This window comes from Ictidomys tridecemlineatus, chromosome 2 (assembly GCF_052094955.1).
Source record: "Ictidomys tridecemlineatus isolate mIctTri1 chromosome 2, mIctTri1.hap1, whole genome shotgun sequence".
Taxonomy (NCBI): Eukaryota; Metazoa; Chordata; class Mammalia; order Rodentia; family Sciuridae; genus Ictidomys; species Ictidomys tridecemlineatus.
The window spans coordinates 196354052-196366144 of NC_135478.1; the positions used below are offsets into that span (position 1 = coordinate 196354052).

The window sequence follows — 12093 nt, forward strand, 5'->3', positions numbered from 1 at the left end:
AAGTAATTTAACCTTTTCTAGGATTCAATTTTCTCTTGGGAAAAATGGAGTTGGTTGTTGATTTCTAATGCTTCTATTTTAAAATAGTAACAATGATTTATATATAGGAAAAATAATTTAAATGTCTATTTTCACATCACTTTTATTAAATTAGGTCATTAACACTCATCCTTACTAAATTTTGTGATAGGGATCTATCTAGATATGTGCATGTCATTCCTTTCAAATCCCTTCAGTCCTATTAAGCCAAATCATTTGCTCTTACCATTTTCAATGTTATTCCTTGAAATTTATATATAAGAAGAAATTGCATACTTTTCTCTGCACTACACAAGCTATATACTTAAGTCTTTACCTCCTACAGAGTCTGAAACTTGCACTCAGATATGAATAATGCAAAGAAAGCCATTTTTATGGATCTGAAAATAATCAAAATATTCATTTATTTTAATTCACATTTATTTAAATATAACAATTCCGTAGACAAGTGAAAGTAATTAAAAGCATACATGGTAGACATAAAGTGAAATGTATAATTATTTTAGACAAGAGTTAACACATATATTAGACTAATTGACTGCATGATTACATTTAGTTTTAAGAGTACATTAACATGGAGATTTAAAAAGGATATGCCTTTTTAAAAAAGTGCTACAAAATGTTCACATTTATGTCAGTAATAAGTTATATCTCTTAGACTGATGTTTTATAAAACTATGTAAATATCTAATTTAATCATTAACTTCACATGGTAACATTTGCAAATGAAGCACATTTTTGTTAATAGAAATGTTCTTTAAATAATATAGCATTTTATCAAGACCATGCCACATTTATTAAACAAACATGCATAACACATTAAAATCTGAATAATTCATGTACCTTTAGTTTTGCTACAGCACTCCATCTTTGTGAAAAAATATATTTAATAGTTTGGCACAGAATTAATAAATCGTATTGCTACTAATAAAAATAAATGTGACCTAAATTTTCCATGGCATAGAAGATTCACTACCAAATTAGCCTCTTCCCTTTATGTTTTATCGACAAATGGCAGTTCTCTTCAGTTTTAGTTGAATAAATGACAGATACCCAAGAACTGAAATCCATACCTAGGTGTAAGAACTGAGTTCAGTATTTATAATAGTAAAATATTTCCATCTGTATCATGGCCAACAAATTTCTAAATAAGCGAGTTATCAGCAATATTAAATAAAATTATGAGATGTTCTTCAGGAGGCAGAGATGTTGAAAAGGAAATGTGGATCTCTTCATACACTGGGAACATATGTGTAAGGAGAGCAAATGCCAACTGAGGCAGAAGCAGGAAAAGTTCTTTGGAAAGTTGACTGGATAGCACACATGGGAGTGCAGAAAAGGCTGAGAACAAAGAAATCATTCGGGGTAGAAAGGACTATTGCAGGTCTAAGAAAGCTGAAGTGTACCACTCAAGGTAGAACATTTTCTTGATTCAGCAAACGATCACTTTTACATTCCCACATCAGATTGTCTAAACCAAGAATGAAGAAATTAACAACAAGCTTTTTTGCCCTCCCAGAATTCATTCATAAACACTGTGGAAGAAGAAGCGAATAATATGAACTCAAGCTTCCTCTGAACCAAAGAGACTTCACACTCTCTCTTCAACTCAGACTACAGAGCTGTGGTAACCAAGAAAAATGCCCGAGTTCTTTTGCACAGTGTTGTATTTTGAGACGCCAACTGAAGCAATCTTTTATAAAATGGATAGTTTCAGTTTTGTATTTATGACATGGGGGAAGGTAAGTAGAACTAGAATTCAATTTTTATACAAATGTACATTATTCTAATATATAAAACAATGAACATGATGCTATTTTATTTGGTTTATGATCCTTGCTTTTCTGAAGGCCTTCAAAGAGTGCAATGGCAAAAAACATAAAATAGATTAAATATACAAAAAAAATTTAAAGCTGTTAAGATGTAAATGAATTTTATGAATCACATAGCACTGAATTTTCAAGAGTAAAATCATACCAAAATCGTGATAAGTTTTCGTTGACATCATACGAGAGTAAGTGGTCAGGAAGGTCGCTGATGGTACCCTGCACTGCCAAAACATGCGGGGCCAAGGTGAAGGGTACGTCGCTCAGGAGCTCTGCCATTAGTGAGCTGCTCTCCAGAGTTTGGCCTGCCTTATTTTCCGTCTCAGGGCCTGCCACAGTCACACTGGATGAGTTTTCTTTGCCAATCTAAAAATACACATATATATTTAAAACATTTAGACCGTATGAACTGTGAGGATTAGTAATGATAAATGTGGCATCAACACATCAAAATGATTGAGAAATGTGTAATATATAAATACTTCCAGATTTGAATGCAATTATTTACTTTACTTGAATCCAAGTCTGTGCTAGGTTTTAAAATGAATCTTAAACTCTACTCTCAGAATGACCATCTATAGTCCCTTAAATACTATCTGGCATTCTTGCTGTTTCCCTAACCCAGATAATGTCTACAAAATTCTTCTCTGCTTTTCCAACTCCTACGGATGCTTTCAGGCTCTGCTGCATGCCGAGCTTCCCTGAAAATTCTTATAATACCAGAGTCCAAAGTAATCTTGCTCACTTCAGAATGCTTATGGGACAAACTGCTAACAATATTATTTGGTGTTTCCTAGAGGTATTCTTTTTTAAAAAAATACACACACACACACACACACACACTTTTTTTTTAGTTGTAGGTGGGCACAATACCTTTATTTTAATTTTTTAATGTGGTGCTGAGATTGAACCCAGTGCCTCATGCATGTGGGTAAGTGCTCTACCACTGAGCCACAACCCCAGCCCTCCTAGAGGTATTCTTGTTAACTATGGTTCCGTAGGCACAGAGCTTATCTCCAACTAGTCTCTACAGTTCTTGAGTGCGAGCAATCTAATTGGTATGTCTTGTATTACCACCTTGCATACTTTACTGATTTATCCTAATATATTTTATTAATATATATTAATTAATGTTAATGTGTGTCCTGAACATGGATTGTCTGATTTCCACTGGAATTAGCATGTTATGTTGCAATTGTCATCAAATAAGAATTGACACATCTCTTGCAAACACTTGTTTACTAAAAGACATGCACTAGGATGTTCATGGCAGCTCACATCACAAACCCCCAAACTGGAAACTACCTAAATATCCCTCAATAGCAGAACAGATAGCAAAAATTAAAGTCTATTTCCAAAAATTAAAATGAATGACCTGCCACCATAAGCAGCTGAAATCTAACTCAAACTAGCTCAGGCAAAAATAAAAATAAGGGGCTATGGCTGTGGCTCAGTGGTAGCACACTTGCCTGGTATGTGTGAGGCACTGAGTTCGATTCTTAGCACCACATATAAATAAATTTAAAAAATAAAGGTGTATCAACAATTTAAAAAAATAATAAAAAGACTCCTTCCCACTTGCACACCTTCATTTCGAACAGAATGAATTTGTCTTTGCAGAGGCCTACAAAGCCTTCTGAACCTGGCCCCAGGTATTTCTCTGACCTTACTCCAACCAGCCTGTTCCTACCTCAGGTCCTTTACTTTCCATTCCCTCTGACCAGGTGGTTGTTCTCCCAGAAATACGGGATTCCTTCCCTTACCTCCTTCCAAGTTTTGTCCAGGATGCCACTTCCTCAGAGAGGCTTTTCCTGACCACAATATTTAACCCTGTAGGCTATCACTTCACCTTCTCAACTCTGTACTGTCTCTCCCTCCTGCTTTCTGCTTCCCCATATCCCTTCGTACCTTGCTGTACACTACATAACTCATTCTGATTATTGTTTCTCAGAAGGAGCTTTTACCTCTCATGTTCACTACTTTATCCCAAATACTTAGTGCCTAGGCCTTACTAAATATTTGTCCAGTGAATGAAAACAGACAAAACTCTTGCCTTTATAGAGCTTATATTCTAATGGCTATAAATTCTGATAAATTCTTTAAGTCTAATGGTGAACAATTTTCTGTAAGAGACATTTTTGTAAAGCTTTTTATGGAAGTCTAAAATACACATGGAAAAGGGCACATTATAAGAGCATAGCTTGCTAAATTTTCACAAGCTGAACACAATGAGCAGCCAGCACTAGGATCAAGAAAATACAGAGATGGTTCTTTTTCCATTACAATCATCTCCCTGCCCTCTAGTCACCATCCTTACTTATAACAGCAAAGACTGGTTGACCTGTGTTTGAATTTTAAATAAAGGTAATTATGAATGTATGAATTCTTTTGTTTTGGGCTGCTTTCAGTATTATATGTAAGAGATTCATCCAAATTATTGTAAGTTGGGTAAAAAAAACGTGAAGAACATATTGTTGCAGAGGACATATATTCTGACTGATATCTTAAAAGAATCACTCTGATTGTAGCATTGACAGTAGACAGTGGGCATGGGATTGGGTAGCCAGTAAAGGAAGCTGAAAGATAGCTGAGAACAGAGATGATTGTGAGATTCAAGAAGGTTGTAATAGCAAAGGTGAAATGAAATGGTTGAATTGTGAATAGACTTTGAGAGTAAAACCAACAGTATTTGCAAGTGGAATGGATGGTGGGGCATAGAAACAAGAGTGCAGTCAAGCTGTGCCTGGTGGCACACACCCATAATCCCAGTGACTCTGAAGCTAAGGCAGGAGGATTGCAAGTTTGAGGCCAACCTCAGCAACTTAGTGACGTTCTAAGCAACTTGGTGAGATCCTGTCTCAAAATTTAAAAAAACAAAATAAAAAAGGGATGGGAATGTGGCTCAATGGTTGAACACTCCTGGGTTCAATCCCTAGTATATAAAAAAAAAAAGTACAGGGAAGAATGAATCCAAAGTTCTTGGTCTAAGCCATAAGAGAGATGCAGTCACTATTTACACGGATAAGAAAGAGTACCCAAGGAGCAGGCTCAGGCAGGAGACCTAGGTCTATTCTGAAGGTCTGAGGTGCCTAACTGACATCAAATGGAGCTGTTGGTATGCAGAAGGATATGATTTGAATCTGGAGCTGGATGAGATCTGGAGATAAACATGAACACAGATAATTTTTCAAGGCATTGGAACGGTAAATGAGAAAAGAAATATGGGTTGGTATTTAAAGAGGTGTGGTGGAAGCAAAAGATTTCTTTTTTTTTTTTCTAAGTTGGGAGACATCATGACATCTTGTAAGCTAATGAGAAGAAGCTATTAAGAAGAATACATGAAGAATCTGTAGAGAAAGGTGGGGCTGGGGATGTAGTTTAGTGGTAGAGTGCTTGCCTACCTAGTATGTGTAAGTGCATGGATTCAATACCCAGCACTAAAAAAATAGAATAAATCTGTATAGAAGGAACTGTTCTCTTCACAAAGCATCCCAAACACCTACAACAGGCCCCTCAAATATCTCAAATATCATTTAGTGAGTGACCTTAAATGAAACAAGTTATTCAACGCATGCCTATTAAGAGTAGTCATAATTTCACAAGAAAATAACATCAGTGTACTTTCTTAGGGCTACAACTAAAACAAATGTAAACATACCTTATTATGACAAAGTTTATTATTAAAGATCCACGTACAGATCTGTCTCCTGAAACTAACTAAGACTTACAATGTTAAGCATCCTGGGGTCAGCCAAGAGCACAGGTATCAGTGAGGAATGATGAGCATCCAGACTATTTAAAGGGCTTCACTATGTGGTTTGTATAGAAAAACTGAAAAGGAAGCAACATTGGGTATGCCAAAAATAACACAAGATTATGTATGCATCAGAGGTTTGGTTACTTGGAAGTAGCACAGCAAAATGGATTAAGAGTACAAATTCTAGAGCCCGACTGCTAAGGTACAAATCCCAGATCTCCTGTTTAGTGATAAACAAATTGCCTTAAGCTATTTACTTCTCTGTGTCTCAGTTTCTTTAGCTGTATTATAAGATCAGTAATAGTATGTATTTCACATGATTGTTCTGAGAATTAAATAAAGCAATGTTTTAAGTAAGCAGAATAGTGCTTAGCACAGGTAAAGAAAGTGAATTAATAAAAACTTTAGGAATGTCAGATCCCATTTGGCTTTAGACAAAGTCTAGAATCCATTTATCCCTTTAGTGTTTGACATTTACTGATGATTCAAGTAATCTTCCCTTTCCCCTACCGCATCCCCCAATTTTTTTTTTTTTTACCTACTGTTGATCTCAAGAGCAAATCTTACATAGATCTATTAGTTTCATTCCGTCCTCAAAATTTCTCTCTCTCTCTCTTTTTGGGTTGTGTACATAATGTTATTCAATTTCATTAGCCAAATCACACCCTGATCTCACCTTTACAACTAAGGAGAAGTTGTGTTACCTGTAGCCCTGCTTTCTAAACATACAACTTCAAAGCCTAACTCTTCAGCAGCAATATCTATTCCTTTTGTCCATGCTTTTATTAATAATCTTTCCAAACCATTCTTATGGGTCAGAGCATTATTCCTTGAAGACAATCTATAGCAAACCAATCTAGTATAATAAAGGATTTGATACATGTGGCTGGTTTCTTGGTCAAGTTCTACTTATAAAACTACATCTGACCAGAAGGTGGATGCTTCACACATCAGAGCCTCGGCCCTCTATTCTGTAAAATGAATAGTGAGGGACCAAAGGTGGTGATGGTGGTAGTGATAATGATGATGATGATTGCAATTATGATGAAGACGGCAACTAGCATATGTACTGAACACTTACTTTGTGCCAGGTTTTATCTTAGCTTTATAAATATATCCACTCACAGAAGTCTTCTAATAGCCCGGTGGTCTTCTAACAGTCTGTGGCATGTGCCTCATGTTTAAGACAAGAGGACTCTGAGGAACAGAAAGGGTAAGTGGAAGTTGTCCCAGTTTATATATGTAGTTGGTAACAATACTGAGAATCAAATCCAAGTGATTCTTAATGGTGTATTAGCAAGAACCAGTACATTTCCAGGACATTGTGGGTAGACTGACCAAGTGAACAAAGCCTTGAAAATTCAGGGGACAGTATTAGAAAATATGAAAAATACTATTGAAGCATATCCTGGCTTAATTTAGAAGGACAAAAAAAAAGGCTGCCTTTGGGAAGAAAAATCTAATCAAATGTCTTACAGACTGAAAAGGGATTGAAAAGCAACTGTAATTTAAGATAAGTTTATCCTTGAAAATGAATCTACCAGCAGTCTGGGTAGAGCCATGGGAAAAATACCATGGACAGTGAAACAAGATAATTGAGTTGATAATTGAAGAGGCAGACATAAAGGTGTGTGGGAATGCACTACAGTATTCTACCTTTGTATGAGTCTGAAAACGTTTCAAAAAATAAAAGTTTTAAACATTTTACTTAGTTTAAAAATATAATGGACAAAGTGTTCTACCAAATGCCTCCTAGAATGATCTGAATTTCAGCTGTGCTGTATGTATTACTCCGGCATCTATCTCTTAACGGTTGGCTGGAGTACAACATTACAGTCTCCAAGGAGCTGCCTGCCCTCTTGGCAGAAGGGTGAGTGCCATGATGCAGCTGCTGTTGGCATGCTGAGAGCTGGAAAGGGAGAAATTATAAGGCTAAACAAGAGTAAGTCACAAAGAAAATGGGAGTCAAAATTCAGGGACCCCACACCCACTAAACTTATCAGTAAGTCACCAGCTTGGCAGCCAGTGGAAGCAGAGGTGGGGGCTGAGGGCTGAAACAGGTGCACCAGTTCCCCTGCAAAAAGCAGCCCCCTCTCTCTTAGACACAACATCTTGTGATTTTTTCATTTGCATAATAAAATGGGTCTTTAATAGGAAGAATTAGTATGTTAACCACAATGGAGCAAGAAGAAAAGAATCAATTAACCTTTTGGTTAATAGCCAAATTTTAGGAAATTACTTCAAATATTATGTTCATAAAGAATAATCGTTATTTTTGTCATTAATCTTGTTCGATGAAATGCTGCTATGATAATAGTTCTGAGTATAAGTTCCTGCATATAATCTAGCTTTAAAACATTTTTTCCAGATTAGTGTTTACCCTTACATGGTTTACATATGAGTATGCCATATCAGATATATATATATATATATATATATATATATATATTTTAATTTTAAGGATAAATTTCCTGATCTATATCATTACGACAAATAGTTTACAATTGGAAATTTTCATGTGTTTTTGTAAAAGTGAATTTTGGTTTTCAATTAATCTGTTACAAAATAGACTGGCCAAATTTATTTTTAGTTCCTTAAATTCTGTTGTCTTTCTTTCAAACAATTCAAAGAGGTTTACAGGCATTATTCTTTCCATTCTTGTAGAGGGGCTGTAAAGATTCATGAGCTTCAATCTGTAAAATTTTGTAAGAGCTTAGGAAAAAAAACATACTCCAAGAATACAAGGCATATAACACTTTTCAGTAAAGGCTTAGAAAAATGAAGTCACTTCTCCAGAGCAACAGAAGGTTAGTGGCATCCTTGTAAACTTCCCTCTTGGGTGTTTGAAAGCAAGAAAATTCAGGTTTAAGAACAGACAACTATATTTTTCCTGGCACAAAATCCCCATAACTACAATGAAATCTATTAGGAGATGCCAAATTTGCAAACTTGGTAACAACTGGAGTCCTCATCTACTTAGCCATGCCCAACTAAATTATGAAGACTTAAGTAATATAAAACCACCCATATTTGGCATCTCTTAAAGGTTCCTGCTTTCTTCTGCAGTCCATTTCTCAGATAATGTCTATAAGAGCAAAATATTGATGCATTAAAATTTAGAAACCTCCCTTCACTAAAATAGCAAAAGGGCCTATTAAACCCCTAGGAAATGAAGTATAAAACACCCACCAACACTCAATTTACATGTAAAGAAGGTAGGGTGTATTAAGCATATTTCTGGGAAGTAAGTTATACAAAGAAAAGATAATACCAAGTTCTGGCTTTCTCTACCTTTAAATTCTAATGTCTATAAATAAAAGACATGCTTCTCTGAACAATACCCAGAACCAGCAACACTGTCATTTTATCTCCCCAGATAACTATCCATTCTATTCTGCCTTCAGCTGGTATCTGCTTGCATTACATCAGATTCTCAATGGTGGGGCAATGTGGAGCGTCAAATCTGAGTTAGAAGCATAAGGGGACAGAAGTTAGAAGAAGGTAATACAAGCTATGACACAGTTAAAGGAGTATTCAAGCTTTTTATTTTTCTAAAAAGCTGGTTGCTAATAAATATCTGGCTAGCTGTTAAAAGTCAGAGGACTGATCTCTTGCATCTGTGTAAGTCCTTAAGCAACAGTTTCCTTTTACTTGGGATGAATTTATATTTCAGAGGAAGAGACTGTTTCCTGTTTTTTTCCAAATTCCCTGTACCTGAACAGTATCTGCACATAGTAAGCACTCATTAAATATATTAAAAATTTAACTGAATCTAGTCCTCTTATCTCTCAGATACTCTAGGTACTCAGACTTGGTTTTTCTTTTTTGTTTTATATTTGGTACTGGGAATCAAACCCAAGGATGTGCTTACTAAGCACATACTCTACCACCAAGCTATACCACTGAGTCAAGACTTGATTTTAAAATCAAGGGGTTAGGCCAAAGAAGCAAACAAGAGCTCAGAACATTTTGCTGCTATTATGGAAAAACTAGGTGGGATAAAATGAATTCTCAGAAGACATTGTTTTCCATATGGCCTGGGTGTTGATTCTCCCCAGAGTGAGGGTTCCTAAACTAGTGATGCTGGAAAGAAGATATTTTCTTTACTCCCTTTCCTTTTCCAGTCTCTGACAATATTTCAGTTCACAATCTGGTTCAACTTTTTTTTTTTTAAGTATTTATTTCCTTTTCTTTCTTTTTCCTTTGCTACTTCCACCTTCTTGCGCTTCCTGCTTTCTCCCATCTTCTTTTAAAAAAAGAAAAAATAAAAATTCTCCTGAATTCCTCTTTTCAGAACTCCAGCTGAATGTATGTAAGTGAAGAAGGGGAAGTAAGCAGGCTGTCACTTGCTTCTGTAATCTGTTCCATATATTCTTAGAAAAGTGGCTTGTCTGAAGCAGGAAAACCTTCTGTACTAGCCAGCTAGAGTGAGGGTGCAGTGAAATGGGGAAAGAGAAGCATTTTACGAAAGAAACCAGGCAAGAAACTTTTCAGTGTGGGATGCTGGTTTAGTCTTGTTTGCACTTACAAGTGCAAAAGCCTGACACAGTGATTAAAAACAAACAACAAACAGTCAAACAAAGGTTTTAAAGTTAGTTTGTAGAAATTCATGTTCTCCAACCTTAAGCTGTTCAGACATTTCCTATGCCCCCAGTAGGCTTTTCCCCTTGTGCTTTATAGCACATACCTCGCCTTCCTCTTCTCTTCTCTAGCCCTCCACCACCTTCCTCCTCACTGTGGGCAGCAGGGCCAGCCTCCTAGTCCTCTGACAAAATAGGAACTGTCTGGTAAGAATCCTCTGTCTCTGTTCTACATCAAAATGTGGTTGCATTCATACCCACCCTCCTACCCACAGCTAATTCATCACTGGTGCTGCAGATGCATTCTTTCCTCACTCTTCCCCGCTGGCTTCATCAACTGGGTTGTGTCTCCTCATTGTTCATTTTTCCTATAAGCAATTAACCATTTAAAAAAATTCAAGTCTATATTGCCCATTAGTGTATCACCTACTTAACACACACACCACCTTTCTGCTTTTCCTACGTGCAGGCTGAGATAGTTGTTGACACTTGCTATTCACCACTCACTGGCTGCAATCTGCTTTCTCTGACTCTCTACTGACTCTGCTTCACAAAAGGTGCTGATAATTGCTGTCTTGCTAAATTCAGAAGATGTCAAAGTACTAATCTTAACATGACCTCTTTGTTGTATTTAAGGTTAAAAAAAAAAAAACTCCCTGAGTTTTTATTTCTTGACTTCTGTGCCACTTACTTGAAACCCATTTTTTCTGGATGAACTATCTCAGGTATCTACTGCCCTACTCCTCTACTCCCCTGTAGGTAGATAATGTATGTATGTAGATTTGTGCATTTGAACCCAGATTTCTATCTAGAGCGCCAGACCTGTATGCTGAACTCTTACTATACACTTCCTTTTCGATATTCCATCAACCATCTTAAACTCAATATGTTCGAAATATAGAATTGATCCTTTCCTACCTTCAACCTCACTCAAAACTTAATGATTTTCCAATATTTTCTGTATTGTAAATTTTATGTGTCTTAATATATTTTCACACAAAAATGCTTTACTGATGTTTACCTGGAATTGTGTATAATTTTCTATATAAGTCTCACAGTTTACGTAGTGAAAGCCTTCAGGTAAAGGCTGTTATCAAGGAAAAATGCTTCAAAGATTGCCTGTTTTAATTTTTTTTTAATTTAAAGGACTTAAGTTCAGTCATTTCTCAATGGAGGAGTATCACCTGGGGTGGAGGTTGAAAGTCCAAAACCCAGACTGTGCCTGCCACTCACTACAGAAAAGAGTTTAAAGTAACAGTTCAACTGAGCATCTTATTACTAGGTTAAATCAACCAAGCTGGCCTCAATATGTAGCCATGTTTAGAAAACTACAGTATCTGATCACAGCCAACTTTACAAAACAGCTTAGGCTTTTGTGCACAAATTCTTCGAGCATATTATGTACACCATAACTCTGAAGAATTTGATATCGCTTATTAGTCACACTGGATTCTTCTAAACTTCCCATTTATATAGCCTTTTTCATTTTAAAGATCTATTCAAATTCTTCCAAACATAATTAAACAAGATTATATTTTTTCCAGATAATTTCAAAGGAAAACAATGAAAAATGATCTGTATATCTCTATAGCATGCTGAGTATTAATTTCACTCAAATGAATGATTTTCACTTTGTAAAACAATAAAGTACTTCAACTGTCTGCATATACAACAGAGAAAATGGATACATTCTATTTTTAAAGCTCAAAATATAAATATTTACATTGTACTGATGCTTTTATATAATTAGATATTACTTATATAATTTTGACTAAATAGAAAAATAATAGTCAGAAATACAAAAATCCTAAAATCTTAAATAATAGTCACATATTGTGTTTTTTGGTGTGCATTCTGATAAAATGAACATTTAAAATTCTTATATCCTAAG

At 35.7% G+C, this 12093-nt stretch overlaps 1 protein-coding gene across 5 annotated transcripts in view; it reads right to left on the bottom strand.

Annotated features, from left to right (window-relative positions):
• Window positions 1–441: 441 nt before the first annotated feature.
• Umad1 (UBAP1-MVB12-associated (UMA) domain containing 1) overlaps window positions 442–12093 on the bottom strand; it is a 228925-nt gene continuing 217273 nt past the window's right edge. For all 5 annotated transcript variants that reach the window (XM_078040371.1, XM_040291545.2, XM_078040369.1 and 2 more), the window contains one exon: window positions 442–2231. In XM_078040371.1, the coding sequence (XP_077896497.1) occupies window positions 1974–2231 (258 nt within the window). In that variant the 3' untranslated portion in view covers window positions 442–1973. The remainder of the gene's footprint in view (window positions 2232–12093) is intronic.